This window comes from Megalobrama amblycephala, linkage group LG14 (assembly GCF_018812025.1).
Source record: "Megalobrama amblycephala isolate DHTTF-2021 linkage group LG14, ASM1881202v1, whole genome shotgun sequence".
Classification (NCBI taxonomy): domain Eukaryota; kingdom Metazoa; phylum Chordata; class Actinopteri; order Cypriniformes; family Xenocyprididae; genus Megalobrama; species Megalobrama amblycephala.
This window is the reverse complement of record NC_063057.1, coordinates 31,648,829-31,661,199: the sequence shown is the minus strand read 5'-3', so window position 1 is coordinate 31,661,199 and position 12,371 is coordinate 31,648,829. Positions and strand designations below refer to the sequence as shown.

General features: G+C 38.9%; 1 protein-coding gene across 1 annotated transcript; it reads left to right on the top strand.

Moving 5' to 3' along the window:
- Positions 1 to 229: 229 nt before the first annotated feature.
- Positions 230 to 10,857, top strand: LOC125245070 (guanylate-binding protein 1-like). Its single transcript, XM_048155514.1, has 10 exons — positions 230 to 391; positions 1,282 to 1,474; positions 2,557 to 2,684; positions 3,229 to 3,338; positions 4,082 to 4,269; positions 4,545 to 4,787; positions 5,037 to 5,317; positions 8,867 to 9,079; positions 9,287 to 9,389; positions 10,059 to 10,857. Exons 2-10 carry the CDS (start codon positions 1,300 to 1,302, stop codon positions 10,502 to 10,504), a joined length of 1,887 nt encoding a protein of 628 aa, XP_048011471.1. The 5' UTR covers positions 230 to 391; positions 1,282 to 1,299; the 3' UTR covers positions 10,505 to 10,857.
- Positions 10,858 to 12,371: the final 1,514 nt, after the last annotated feature.

Sequence of the window (12,371 nt, the reverse complement as noted above, 5' to 3'; positions counted from 1 at the left end):
TTACTGTATGTCTTACTGCGATTAAGACCTTACTTTGATTATTAAAAATAATTGCATATATACACATGTAAACATAGTGATTGACAATGTGGTTGGACATTCTGGGAAGACTCCACGTTTCTTGTATATACTGGCAGTTGCTCATTTTGAAAGTGAAAGTAACCAAGAGTTAAACTGCACATGGCTTTTGCCAATAAAAGTGGATGTAAGTCAGCCACAAAAATAACCACAAAGATACTGAAAGAACAGGGACATCCCCTAACTTACTTTTGACTAATTGGCCTTAAGAGGCTGGACTAAAGGTGTGTCTAAGATATACAGATATAATGTCAGAAAACTACAACATGTGTATGACTCAGATCAAGCTACTGAAGTTAAGTAAAGCAAAAGGGTAAGTGACGTTCCTTCATCCATGGGGTTTTGGTTAGTGAATAGAAAATATTTGCTCAGGTTAAAAGCTATTACACATAAAGAGTCACTATAAGCCACATATACATGTATTTGTGTGTGTACATGTTTTTCTATCCCGGTGGGGACTTGAATGCACACAGACTCATAGGGACTCATGTCACCGTGGGGACCTAAATTGAGGAAATGAGGAAACAAGCTTATTAATCATACAGAATATTTATTTTTATTTATTTATTTTAATGTGATGGGTGGGTTTAGGGGTAGGGTTACTGTAAGGGGATATAATATACAGTTTGTACAATATAAAAATCATTACTTCTATGGAAAGTCCCCACAAGGATAGCAAACCAGACGTGTGTGTGTATGTGTAAGAGTGGGCATGAGTGATCTCTACACCCTGACATGTCGTGATAAAGTTTATGGCCTTGTATTGTTACAGCTTAAAATGATCTTCTTCATCAGCTAAACCCAGAGAGTTTTTAGACCAGAGGAGTTTGCATTTGGGCTAATATGGTAGATGAACACAAATAAAACATACAACATTTTATATCTCAATCAGTGTTTTTGTGTAATTTGTGGAGAATGTGTGTATGTGTGCATTATGTGAGTGTGGATGAATGGTGTGGGTTTTATTGGAATGTTTGTGTGTATAAGTTAGTATATTCTGCTGCTTTTGTCTGTTTCTCTATCCACATGTGTATGTGTGCACAGAAAGTTCCCCAAAACAGAAAAAGGAAAAGCTGCTCAGTGCAGAATTACTCTATTGTGTACTGTTGAATTACTGGAATATTTTTCAACCCATCTTAACTTTCTACTTCTAGTACACTGCAGTTACTTAAAGGATTTTAAATGTGTGTATCTGTTGGACAGCTGTATTCTCCAGTGATCATGGACAAACCAGTATGCTTGATTGACACGGAGTCAGATGGGAAGCTGTGTGTGCAGCAGTCAGCTCTACAGATCCTGCAGCAGATCCAGCAGCCAGTGGTGGTGGTGGCCGTGGTGGGTCTCTACCGCACCGGGAAGTCCTACCTGATGAATCGCCTCGCAGGAAAACAAACAGGTTAGAAATACACAGGCAGTCCTGATAGTGTCCAAAAGCTTAAAGGTGCCCTGGAATTGCCCATGCACTGAATCGGCGTATTTTTAATAACGCCCCAAAATAGGCAGTTAAAATATTGTATAATAAAAAAATATATGAGGTATTTTGAGCTGAAACTTCACTCTGGGGACACCTTAGACTTATATTACATCTTGTGAAATTGAGTTCTAGGGCACCTTTAAGAGAAACATCATTCAGTTACATGCATACAAGTAGGGATGGATGATTATGACCTAAAATCACAATCTTAATTAATTGAACATTTTAAACACATTTCTTGAAATTATGCCTCCTTTTCTCGAAACTCTAAACACAAATCCATAACTTCTCACCCAATTCCCCAAACTTCCTATTTTTAGGTCAAAATGAAACTCTCCACTCACAACCTTTCAATCTAGGTGAAAAACCAAACTTTGCCCTCAGACATGACACACAAGCTTTAAAACATACACACACACACACACACACACACTACAACAAAGTCTTAAACACTGGTGAGATAAATTCAAAACAATACTACAAAAAATGGTAATAAGTTATGTTTCTTGGTTCTCCCTCTTAAAAAATATTTTTACATGATAAACACAACAAAAGACACAAATGTATACATTTGGACATTTTATTTATTCCTTAATATACTGTACAGTACAATACACCAAACAACAACAACAGCAACAAAAATATATATATATATACTGCCCCACTCCAGCATCCCGTCTTTGGTCCAAACCGGCAAGCCTTAAAACACATACAATTGACAAAGTTTAGTGAAGACAAGTAAAAGTGATCTCACTTCAGGGCTCACCACTCGTGCGCCATCTGTGTGTGTTGGCTCGCTGTTTGCCTCCATGTTGCTTCCATGCCGCTGACTGGACAGGGCTGAGTCATGTGACTACATGCGGTAGTATGTTTTTAAGGGGAAAGTATTAACAAGATTAAAAAACCTGTTAATATTTTCAGATACCTGAAAAATGTTCTAAATTTACTTTTTGATTAATTGTCCAGCCCTACATGCAAGTCATTTTTTTGTGTGCCATTTTTAGGGTTTGCATTGGGCAGCACCATTGAGTCCAAGACGAAGGGCATCTGGATGTGGTGTGTGGATCACCCCACTAAAGCAGGAACCACTCTGGTGCTGCTGGACACTGAGGGACTCGGAGACGTGGACAAGGTGACTGCCAAATTAGTTTCATCATATATTATCTGTCTGTCTATTTATTTATGTATCCATTCAAACAGAATTTTGATTCCATAAACTGCTGGAGAGTCTTCTGTGTCAATGCAAGTTGGACCCGGAATGCTACAAAATTTGATCCTAGGACCACAACCTATTAACATTACAATCCCAGAATGTTTGAACAAGAATCAGAGCTTGAACAGAGATTGTGGGAATTAATGTAGTGATGACTTTAGTTATAGTTCAACTATTTAGCCGAGGGGAGAAAAAAGAGAAAGTCTGTATACAGAAAAAGATGCAGGAGCAACTCTCCATCCACAGTTCAGATGGAAATGAACTGTGGTGTATGATATTAGTGATAAAGCCAACATGAAAATCAATCTTCAGGAATCTTCAGGATCTTTAATATCATATTGTACACCAATCTCACATTCACAGATCATTCTTAAGAGCACCATTCAATAAAATCTCAGGCAATTGTGTGTCTTCTATTATGGGTTGTGGTCTCATGTCAAATCAACATATCCTATATCCTCAGGGGGACTCAAAGCATGACACCAAGATCTTCTCTCTGGCCGTCCTTCTGAGTAGCACTCTAGTGCTGAACAGCCGAGGAACTATTGACAACAAGGCCATAGAGGAACTGCAGTATCCTTCTGATCATAATTTCAATTTCATTGTCACTATAGAAATATTCTTCACTGATATAAAATTATATGTTGAATTTACTTAAAAAGCGTGATGCAAAAATGGTGCATGTATATTTTAAGTAAATTCAACTTTAAATATTTTTTTCTAAAACTAACAAGAAAACGTAGTGCTGTCAATTGATTAAAAAACATGTTTTCTGTAATTGCGATAAATCACGATTAAAAACATTGGAGTTTTTAATATTTTTATACTGTAATAATTTCACAGTTCCAAAATAATGTAGAAACAACTAGACAGTTTATTTTATATATTTGTTTAATGGGATCTTTTTTTATGAATGAAGACCAGTATCACTGATATTAATACTGGTACTGATGTCTCTATGAAATATTTGCATGCGCTAACGCACTAATTTTGACAGCACTAATACATAAATATATGAGTTTGATAATAATGACCATGCATCTGCCGCATACTATGTTGCCGGGATTAAGCAACAAGTGAAGTCAAAATTCCTCTATGATTGTTTAATTTAGAGCTTGCAGATTATATTTCAAAAGGTTTTTCATGCATTTAAATTACAAAGACTCAATGTCATTGTGGCCTTCATATATATATATATATATATATATATATATATATATATATAACAACTCTGTTCTCTTTCGAGATTACTGATTTTATATATAGTCCCTGGCTCATAGTGAATCTATAACTGTTCTTTAACTCAGACTAAACAGATATGTCACTGAGTTAACAGAATACATCAAGATCAAATCACCTGATGAAGTTGTAGACGATTCAGAGTTTGTGAAGTTCTTCCCCAAATTCATCTGGGCTGTGAGGGACTTCACTCTGCAGCTAAACATCAATGGCCAAGACGTAACAGAGGATAAATATCTAGAGTTTGCTCTGAGGCTAAAATTAGGTAATATTTAAAGCCTGAACTTTTATTTAATTAACTGCTTTATCACATTGTGCAGCTTGATTATGGATATTTGCTTAATCTTTCCGTGAGCAAGCAAAACCTAGCCAGGTCCAATAACAGATTTTTAGCTTCCTGTGTTTACCTACAGTGATATCAAAAGTCACTTATCATTAACATCAATTTGATACTTATAGTTTCTTTTATTTTAAACATTTAATTTTGTACACTGTGTGTATCATTTGACTGAATGGAATCTTTGTGTTGTTCTCTTGAAGGTAACTCAAGTCATGTGAATAAATACAACCTTCCAAGAGAGTGCATTCGTAAATATTTCCCATCACGGAAATGTTTCACCTTCCCATTCCCAACTCATCCAGACAATGTCTCTTATCTGGAGACTCTGGACCCAGCTGAGATTTCAAAAAAATTCTTCGAGGTCACTGATCGTTTCTGCCAGTTTATCTTTGACCAGAGCCAAGTGAAAAATCTGAAAGATGGACACACAGTCACCGGCAGAGGTAAGTCAGTAAGCCTCTTAATGTTTTGGACTGTGAGTTTTGTTTTATGGTGGGCAGTGTTTCCTGTTTTTGTACATTTTATTCACAAACATCTTCATGACATGATGCTTGAAAAATATAAAACAGCTTCAGGAATGAAGCCACTATGTTAACCAGATCACCTGCCATTTGTCACTCTGTAAGCAGCCAGCATAATTTTATTTTTTCCTTTTTTAATTCCTTGTTTTTGATTCCTCTACCTTACTAAAGTTTTGGGTCATCTTGCGAAAATGTACGTGGACACCATCTCCAGTGGGGCTGTGCCATGTCTGGAGAATGCTGTGATCGCCATGTCAATGATTGAGAATGAAGCTGCATTGCAGGAGGGGCTTGAGGTTTACCAGAGTGGAATGGAGAAGCTCAAGAACTCCTTTCCCCTGGAACTGAATGAAATCACCTCTGAACACCAGAGTTTCAGCCTCATGGCAACACAAACCTTCATGAAACGCTCCTTCAGGGACCATGATGGGAAGTACTTGACATCTTTAGAGGTAGGTGGAAGTTTCCATACCAAATTATACCATGGTTTGTTTGAATATTTCATTCTGATTGGCTGGAAGGTGTGCAATAAAACCGTTTAATGAGGCTCCGGCGTAGGTCCGACGCAGAAGTATAAATCAGCCTTAAGGGATAAAGTTGTCATAGGAACATTTCAGACATTGATCGTGACATTTGTTAAAGTTTACAAATGGAACCTGAAATGACTTTGGACAAAGCGGTCCAGATCGCGCAGCTGTCTGAGCTCATTAAGACCCAAGAGGAAAGGAGCCATAGACAGCGTGCACTGTAATCGCACATACAGAGAGAATAATTGCCCCGCACGTAATAAGCGATGCAGGAGATGCAATAAACTGGGACATTTTGCCACTGCATGTAAAACGAAAAATTTCAAAGAGCTGGTAGTGTGACACTGAGACACGTGAAACATTTTTCCTCGGGTCTGTAATGAATGAGTTTGCTTCTGAGGACAGGTGGTGCATTACTCTGCCTATACAGGGCAAATCACTCAAGTTCAAAATTCATACTGGGGCTGACATCACCATCATGTCTCACTATACATATGAGATCTTACAAGGGTGCCCTCCCCTGAACAAAAGCAGTATAAACATGAGAAGTCCTGGGGGAAAAGTGAGCTGAATGGGAAAAAATTCCTAACAAATACTCAAAGTAAAGGGAAAATTGTTTTGTTGTAGATGGGCCATTTGCTAACAATTTGCTCTGTCGAACCACTGCTTGTAAGATGGGCCTAGTACAGAGAGTGGATGAAATTACAGACTATGATGATATCTATTGAGACATTGGCTTGCTCAAATGTGAACCAGTGAAAGTTGAACTTAAGTCAGATGCCACTCCTTATAGTCTGGCCAGACCTCGTAGAATTCCCTTTCCCCTGTTTTCTAAGGTAGAAAATGAGCTTAAGCACATGCAGTCCATAGGGAAGTCACTGAACCAATGGAATGGTGTGCCCAATGGTGACCTTAGTAAAAAAGTTCTTTCAGGATTTGTGTTGACCTCAAGCATTTGAATATGGCTGTAAAATGTGAGTGGTTTATTCTCCCAACATTAGAAGATATTGCCCCCAAACTCTCAGGAGCCTATGTGTTTTCTACTCTGAACACATCCTCAGGGTTTTGGCAAATCTCTTTGGACCCAAGCTGTGTGTAGTTGACCACATTCATAACTCCAGTAGGACAGTTCTGTTTTAATAGACTACCATTTGGGGTTACTTCAGCACCTAAAATTTTCCAAAAAGAAATGAGTACACTTCTAACTGGACACAAAGGCACTGTAGTTGTCATGGATGACATGGATGACCAAAACAACCATGACGAGAATCTTGAGGCTGTTCTGAGAACTATTAGAGAGTGAGGTCTGAGACCTGAACCATGATAAATGTCACTTTAATCTGTGCTGCAGTATTTTGGCCACACAATCGGTCAGGACCAAATCAAGCCTGATGCAACCAAGGTGAAAGCAATCACTGATATGCCTAGTCCCACTAATTTGACAGCGCTTAGACAAATTCTGAGAATGATTAATTATTTAGGAAAATTTGTGCCAGAGCTTTACACAGAAGCTCCAGCCAGACACAGCTTTGCTGAAGAAGGATGCAGTCTGGCTTTGGACAGTCCACGAGCAGTCTCTGTGCAAAGTAAAGTGCAAGTTAGCCACAGCTCCCGCTCTCGCATATTACGATCCTGCGAAACCCACTATAGTCAGTGCAGATGCCAGTAGTTTTGGGTTAGGAGCTGCCTTGCTCCAAGTTCATGGTGATGCAATACTTGCAGTCGCATTCGGTTCCAGAACCTTGATTGAAGCAGAGTGCAGATACTCTCAAATTGAAAAGGAGTGCCTGGCAGGTGTGTGGGCATGGTAGCGGTTCACCCGCTACCTTCAATGCTTGGATGAATTTTGCCTGCAAACAGACCACAAACGTTTGGTCCCAATCATTAACTCCGATGATATTGATCGTGCCCTATTACGATGTCAGCAGTTACTAATGCGCCTTATGCTCTTCAATGTGAAAGCAGTGCATTTCCCTGGTAAATGTTTGGTGGTGGCAGACACACTTTCTCAGAATCCTCTGAGAGGGCACTGCTGCTCAGAGATGGATGATGAGGTGAAGGCATATGTTGAAGCAGTCATCACATCTAAAGAGGTGTCACAATCAAAGCTGGGTGTCATTAGAGAGGCCACAGAGGAAGATGCAGATCTCCAGGCAGTGATAAGCTTTCTCAGCAAGGGTTGGCCAAAGCATATACCCTTCCAGCTGAGTGGCTATCATACTGCTAACGCTTCCTTGTCTGTTGTCAATGTACTTTGTACGAGGATAGGATTGTCATTCCTCGATGAGGGAGGAGGTGTTAAGTCATGAAGGCCATCAAGGTCTCTCCAAGTGCCGTCAGAGGGCAAAGATGTCAGTTTAGCGGCCTGCAATAGGTAATGACATTAACAGGAGTGTCTCAATGTACACCTTTTGTAGGGCCCACAAACCCACGCAAACGAAAGAACCTAGTGCAAAATTGCAGCAGATTTATGCAAGTTGAATGGTGAAACTTACTTGATAGTTGTAGACTATTACTTGAATGACATCAAAAATAGCCCACCTTCAGACACCATCCAGGTTTCAAGTTATCAGCAGACTGAAGTGTATGTTTGTAAGATGGAGAATTCCCAGGGAGCTTGTATCTAGTTAATCTCTGCTGAATTTCAGCAGTTCTGTACAGGGTACGATTTTCACCACGCAACCTCAAGTCCTCATTTCCCCCAAGCCAATGGAGCTGCAGAGAAAGCAGTTCAAACTGCAAAACGGATTCTCAGCCTACCTGACCCTCAGATGGCACTGATGTGCTACCGGGCAAAGCCCAGCCCAGATAATAACAGGTTGACAAATCAGAACCAACCTGCTAATGCTTAAGGAAAAACACCAACCTGAACCCATTGATTACAAAGCAGTGGTGTGGAAGGATAAGGCGCAAAGGAATCCTAAAAGTTCTTCTAGTTCTTCTATGATCGGAGACACTCTGCTCATGTTTTATCAGAACTCCAACCTGGGGAAAAAGTTGTTGTTAAACTGGACAGTGAGAAAGGCTAGAAAACACCAGTTGTGATGCTGAATAAAACTGAAACAAGATCTTACATGGTGCAAGGATTCAGGCCCTCCTAGTACAGAAACTGAACATTGAAATACTCCTGTGGTTGCTCCTGATGCACCTATGAAGGCACCACCAGTTATAACTTCCAGTGGAAGAGTTGTGAGAACACCAAAATATTATTTAGGCTAAAATCAGTTTTACCTGGAAAATAGTGGCTCAGGAGGTAGAGAAATTCACTAAGAATCAAAAGTGTCCTGGTTCAAACGCTCGTGCATCCTGGCTATATGTCAAGTGCCCTTAGGTAAGACACTGAATCCCTGCTTGTTCCCAGTGGTTGGGATGGTAGCCTCCACTACTGATAGGAGGCCACTGTTAGAAAATGTGCAAAAGAACTCAAACAATGAGCATTAAGCATCCTTCCTGTTTTTCTGTGTGCTGTTTTAGGAAGCCATCAGTCGTCAGTTTGATGAGTATCTCTGGGACAATGAGAAGGCTTCGGAGGCAAAATGTGAAAGTCTTATGTCAGTTCTCTCTGACCCAATGACAGAAAGAATCAATCAAGGATTTTATGCCAAACCTGGTGGTTACAATCTCTTCTGTCAGGACCTGAAGGACATTGTGAATCAATACAATACACTGGCCTGCAAAGAAGTCAAGGTTATAAATGTTTCATTATATAGAACAATGCTATAATTATGACAATAATATTTCCAATATTATTTATTGTTAAAATGCAGCAAAGCCATAATTATACAATAACAATATTATGGTATATATTTTGAATGTGAAGTGATAGCACTAAGTGTCTTCAGTTCTTAATATTTTTTAACATCATGCTTAGTCTTTCCTTGTATGTCCTCATAGATTGCTGAGGTGTTGGAGAAGTTTCTACAGGAAAAGGCTGCAGTGACCACAGCCATTAAGCAAGCTGATGATAAAATAACTGAAAATGAAAGAAGAATTTGTGGTAAAAGCGTGTTTTCCATATAATAGACATTGTTTTTTTAATAAAATATGCTCTTTTAAGGAAAAACAGCTTGCTATATAAAGGGGATGAGAATGATGCCCAGGGGTGTAGTGGACAGGCATGCAGGACACGCACTATGCCGCTATACTGCCGCTACTGAACATGATGCGGATCTGACGCGCATCTCATTTTCTCATTTTCAAGTCTTTAAGTTTGTTTAAGAAGTTATTTAACTTAATTTAAGACTGCTCTTATGAGGATAGTCGACAAAACGGGCATTCTGGCGTAATTCTGTGTGTTATTGTTTATTCAAGCACGAAAGAGAACTTGATACTGGCGCACATTTTTCTGTGCATAGTGTGTCACACAGACACGACATTCACAGACAGCGCATTCTTGTTTGCCTTGTCGCGCTTGAATGGATATTTGCATGAATAAGAGCGTGATTATTTAATGTAACACTAGCCAAAGGATGACAGAAAATGGATGCTGTGTTAATTTCATTAAATATTTTTAAAGTGTTAAACTGGACTAAATTAATCATGTGATAATGCATTAATTACACCGTAGAGTTAGACATAAATCTATGTTAGATTTGTCTCCTTCATTGGACTCTTGTCTCTTCTCCATCTTATATTTCCTTCAACCACTTCTTTTTTGGCTGACCAGAGGAGAGAGAGAGGGCAGTCCTTCTGGAACAGGCAAATAAAGCCCAGGAACAGAAACAGCGTCAACTGGAGGAGAAGATGGAGACTGAACAACAGAATAATGAACAGAGGGTGAGACAGGTCACACAAAGCATGGAACAGGAGATGTCGCGCCAACAACAGGAGACAAAGCGTGCAATGGAGAGTAAGATGAGGGAGCAGGCTGCCCTGATGGAGAATGGCTTTCAGGAGAAAGCTAACATGATGTCCTGGGAGATAAACGAGTTGAAGAGAAAGAATGCAGATGTAGAGGAGACAATGTCGAGAAAGTATGCACAAATGATAGCAGATCAGCAGCGAATAAATGAACAGAACATGGAAGTGCTGAGGCAGCAACACATACAGCAGATTCAAGCAATTAATAGCAGACCCAGACCTCAATCTCAATCATCTTGTTCTTTACAGTGAAATGTGTTGAAAGATGTAGTTGCTTTTATTCATAATTACTAGAATCTCACTAAATTTGATGTGACTTTTTGTTGTTTTGCAATCATAACTACAAACTTATATCACAGTTGTTTCAAGTTCTGCATTTTATCAATTCAGAATGGTAATGTTTGATCACCCATTTATGTAAATTACTTACTTTTCCACATGGAAAATTGAAAGCAGTTTCATTTCATTTCATTTGCATCTTTCTTTTATTGTAGTTGTCCTTTTTGTTTTTCTATGCTGATGATATCATTGCCTTCTGTAATAAAAAACATGATTCAAGGAAAACTATTCAAAATAAATGTTATTTACACAGGCGGATGTGTGATATAATGCGTGGATGTATATGGATGTAGTATTGCAACAAAATTTCTATTTTTTAATTAGTTATGCTAATTAAACAGCATTTGTAGCAGTGTCATTTTACAAAATAATTATAATCTTTACAAACATATATCTTGGTTAGTGAGGCACATACAACGTAAGTGAATGAGATCAAATATTGAAGTCCACAGGGTCAAGCCATCAAACACTGAACTGGACTGTTCTATAAAGTATGAACACAAAGAGGTCTGAGACCACATTCCTACTTTAGTGGACCAAAAAAGGTCCTCTTTCAGGGACAGGGACAGTGTGAACATAAAGATAATTTTTTCACTTGGTTCACTTCCACTTAAAGGTGTTGAGTTCTTTTAAAGAAGTTTGTTTGAAAAGAACCAAACCCAGTTCACTTAAAGTAAACCAGCCTGAAAGAGACCTTAGTGTTGTGGTGTTCAAAATATAGTCAGGGTTTCCACAGGGACCTAAAAATATTAGGCCTTAAAAAGTCTTAAATTTGCTGAAGTATTATGTTCTAGGTCTAAAATAGTTTTAAACAGGTCTTAATTTTCCTGCGTCCATGTAATGCTAGCTATAAAGCTCATTGAAATGGTCCTGCAGTGCTTTATGTATATATATATATATATATATATATATATATTTTTTTTTTTTTTTATTTAATGGTTTAGTTCTTTCTTTTGCTAGTACAAATATAATTTGCTGTATTACAACTACAAATGAGACCAACATGCAACTTATATTGCAGCCAGTCAGCTTTCGTGTTTGGTCCCCAGGCCAAAACTGGTCCACAATTTCCTTGGGCCCAGATGTCGCACACACCCTGTCAAATTACTTATTTATTGATATGGCATTGAAAATATTGATAAGACAGATCTGGCTGTGAGTTGCAGCGGACTTGACGGTGTTTGCAGCGGAGATCGTCCTAAGAGAACTTCCTGCCTCAGCTGTCTGCCGTCATCCCTGTGCTCTTAAGCACATCTGAAAGAGCTTTTTATTTCTAAAAAGAACAACACGGATGTGACACTGCGTCTTTTTAAAGATGTCATTCTGCCTGTGTGTTTCTGGGTGTGGTCATTTTCTACATTGCCTCTGTCATGGAAATTCCCCATATTAATCTGACTTCACCACTGACAATTCGAACAACCTCCAGTTGTCAATGAAATAAAATACAATACTACAGTACCAATACGGGTAATTCCCGTCCTGAATATAATACAATATAATATTACAGTATCTCGAGGTAATTCCCTTCTGGAATACTTCTAATGCATTTCCAATACTTCGAGGTAATTCCCCTCCTGAAGTAAGGTGATGGCGTCCCGTCAAGAAGCTACTATCACTACCTCGATCACACATGAGCACACAGGTCTTTAGCATCTATACACTCTCACCGTCCTTCTCAGGTGTACGCTGGTCTGACACAGGATCATTAATACTAACTCAGAGTATTACAGCCTCAGCCCGAGGGCGACTCTATAGTCTTCCAACACTATCACTGTCTCTG

What these genes read in the sequence shown, in the direction of transcription:
- LOC125245070 (XM_048155514.1), top strand. Translation starts at nt 1,300, where the DNA reads ATGGACAAACCAGTATGCTTGATTGACACGGAGTCAGATGGGAAGCTG. An exon ending in GACTCGGAGACGTGGACAAG is followed by an intron (nt 2,685 to 3,228) that starts GTGACTGCCAAA and finishes CTATATCCTCAG; the next exon opens with GGGGACTCAAAGCATGACAC. An exon ending in AGTACTTGACATCTTTAGAG is followed by an intron (nt 5,318 to 8,866) that starts GTAGGTGGAAGT and finishes GTGCTGTTTTAG; the next exon opens with GAAGCCATCAGTCGTCAGTT.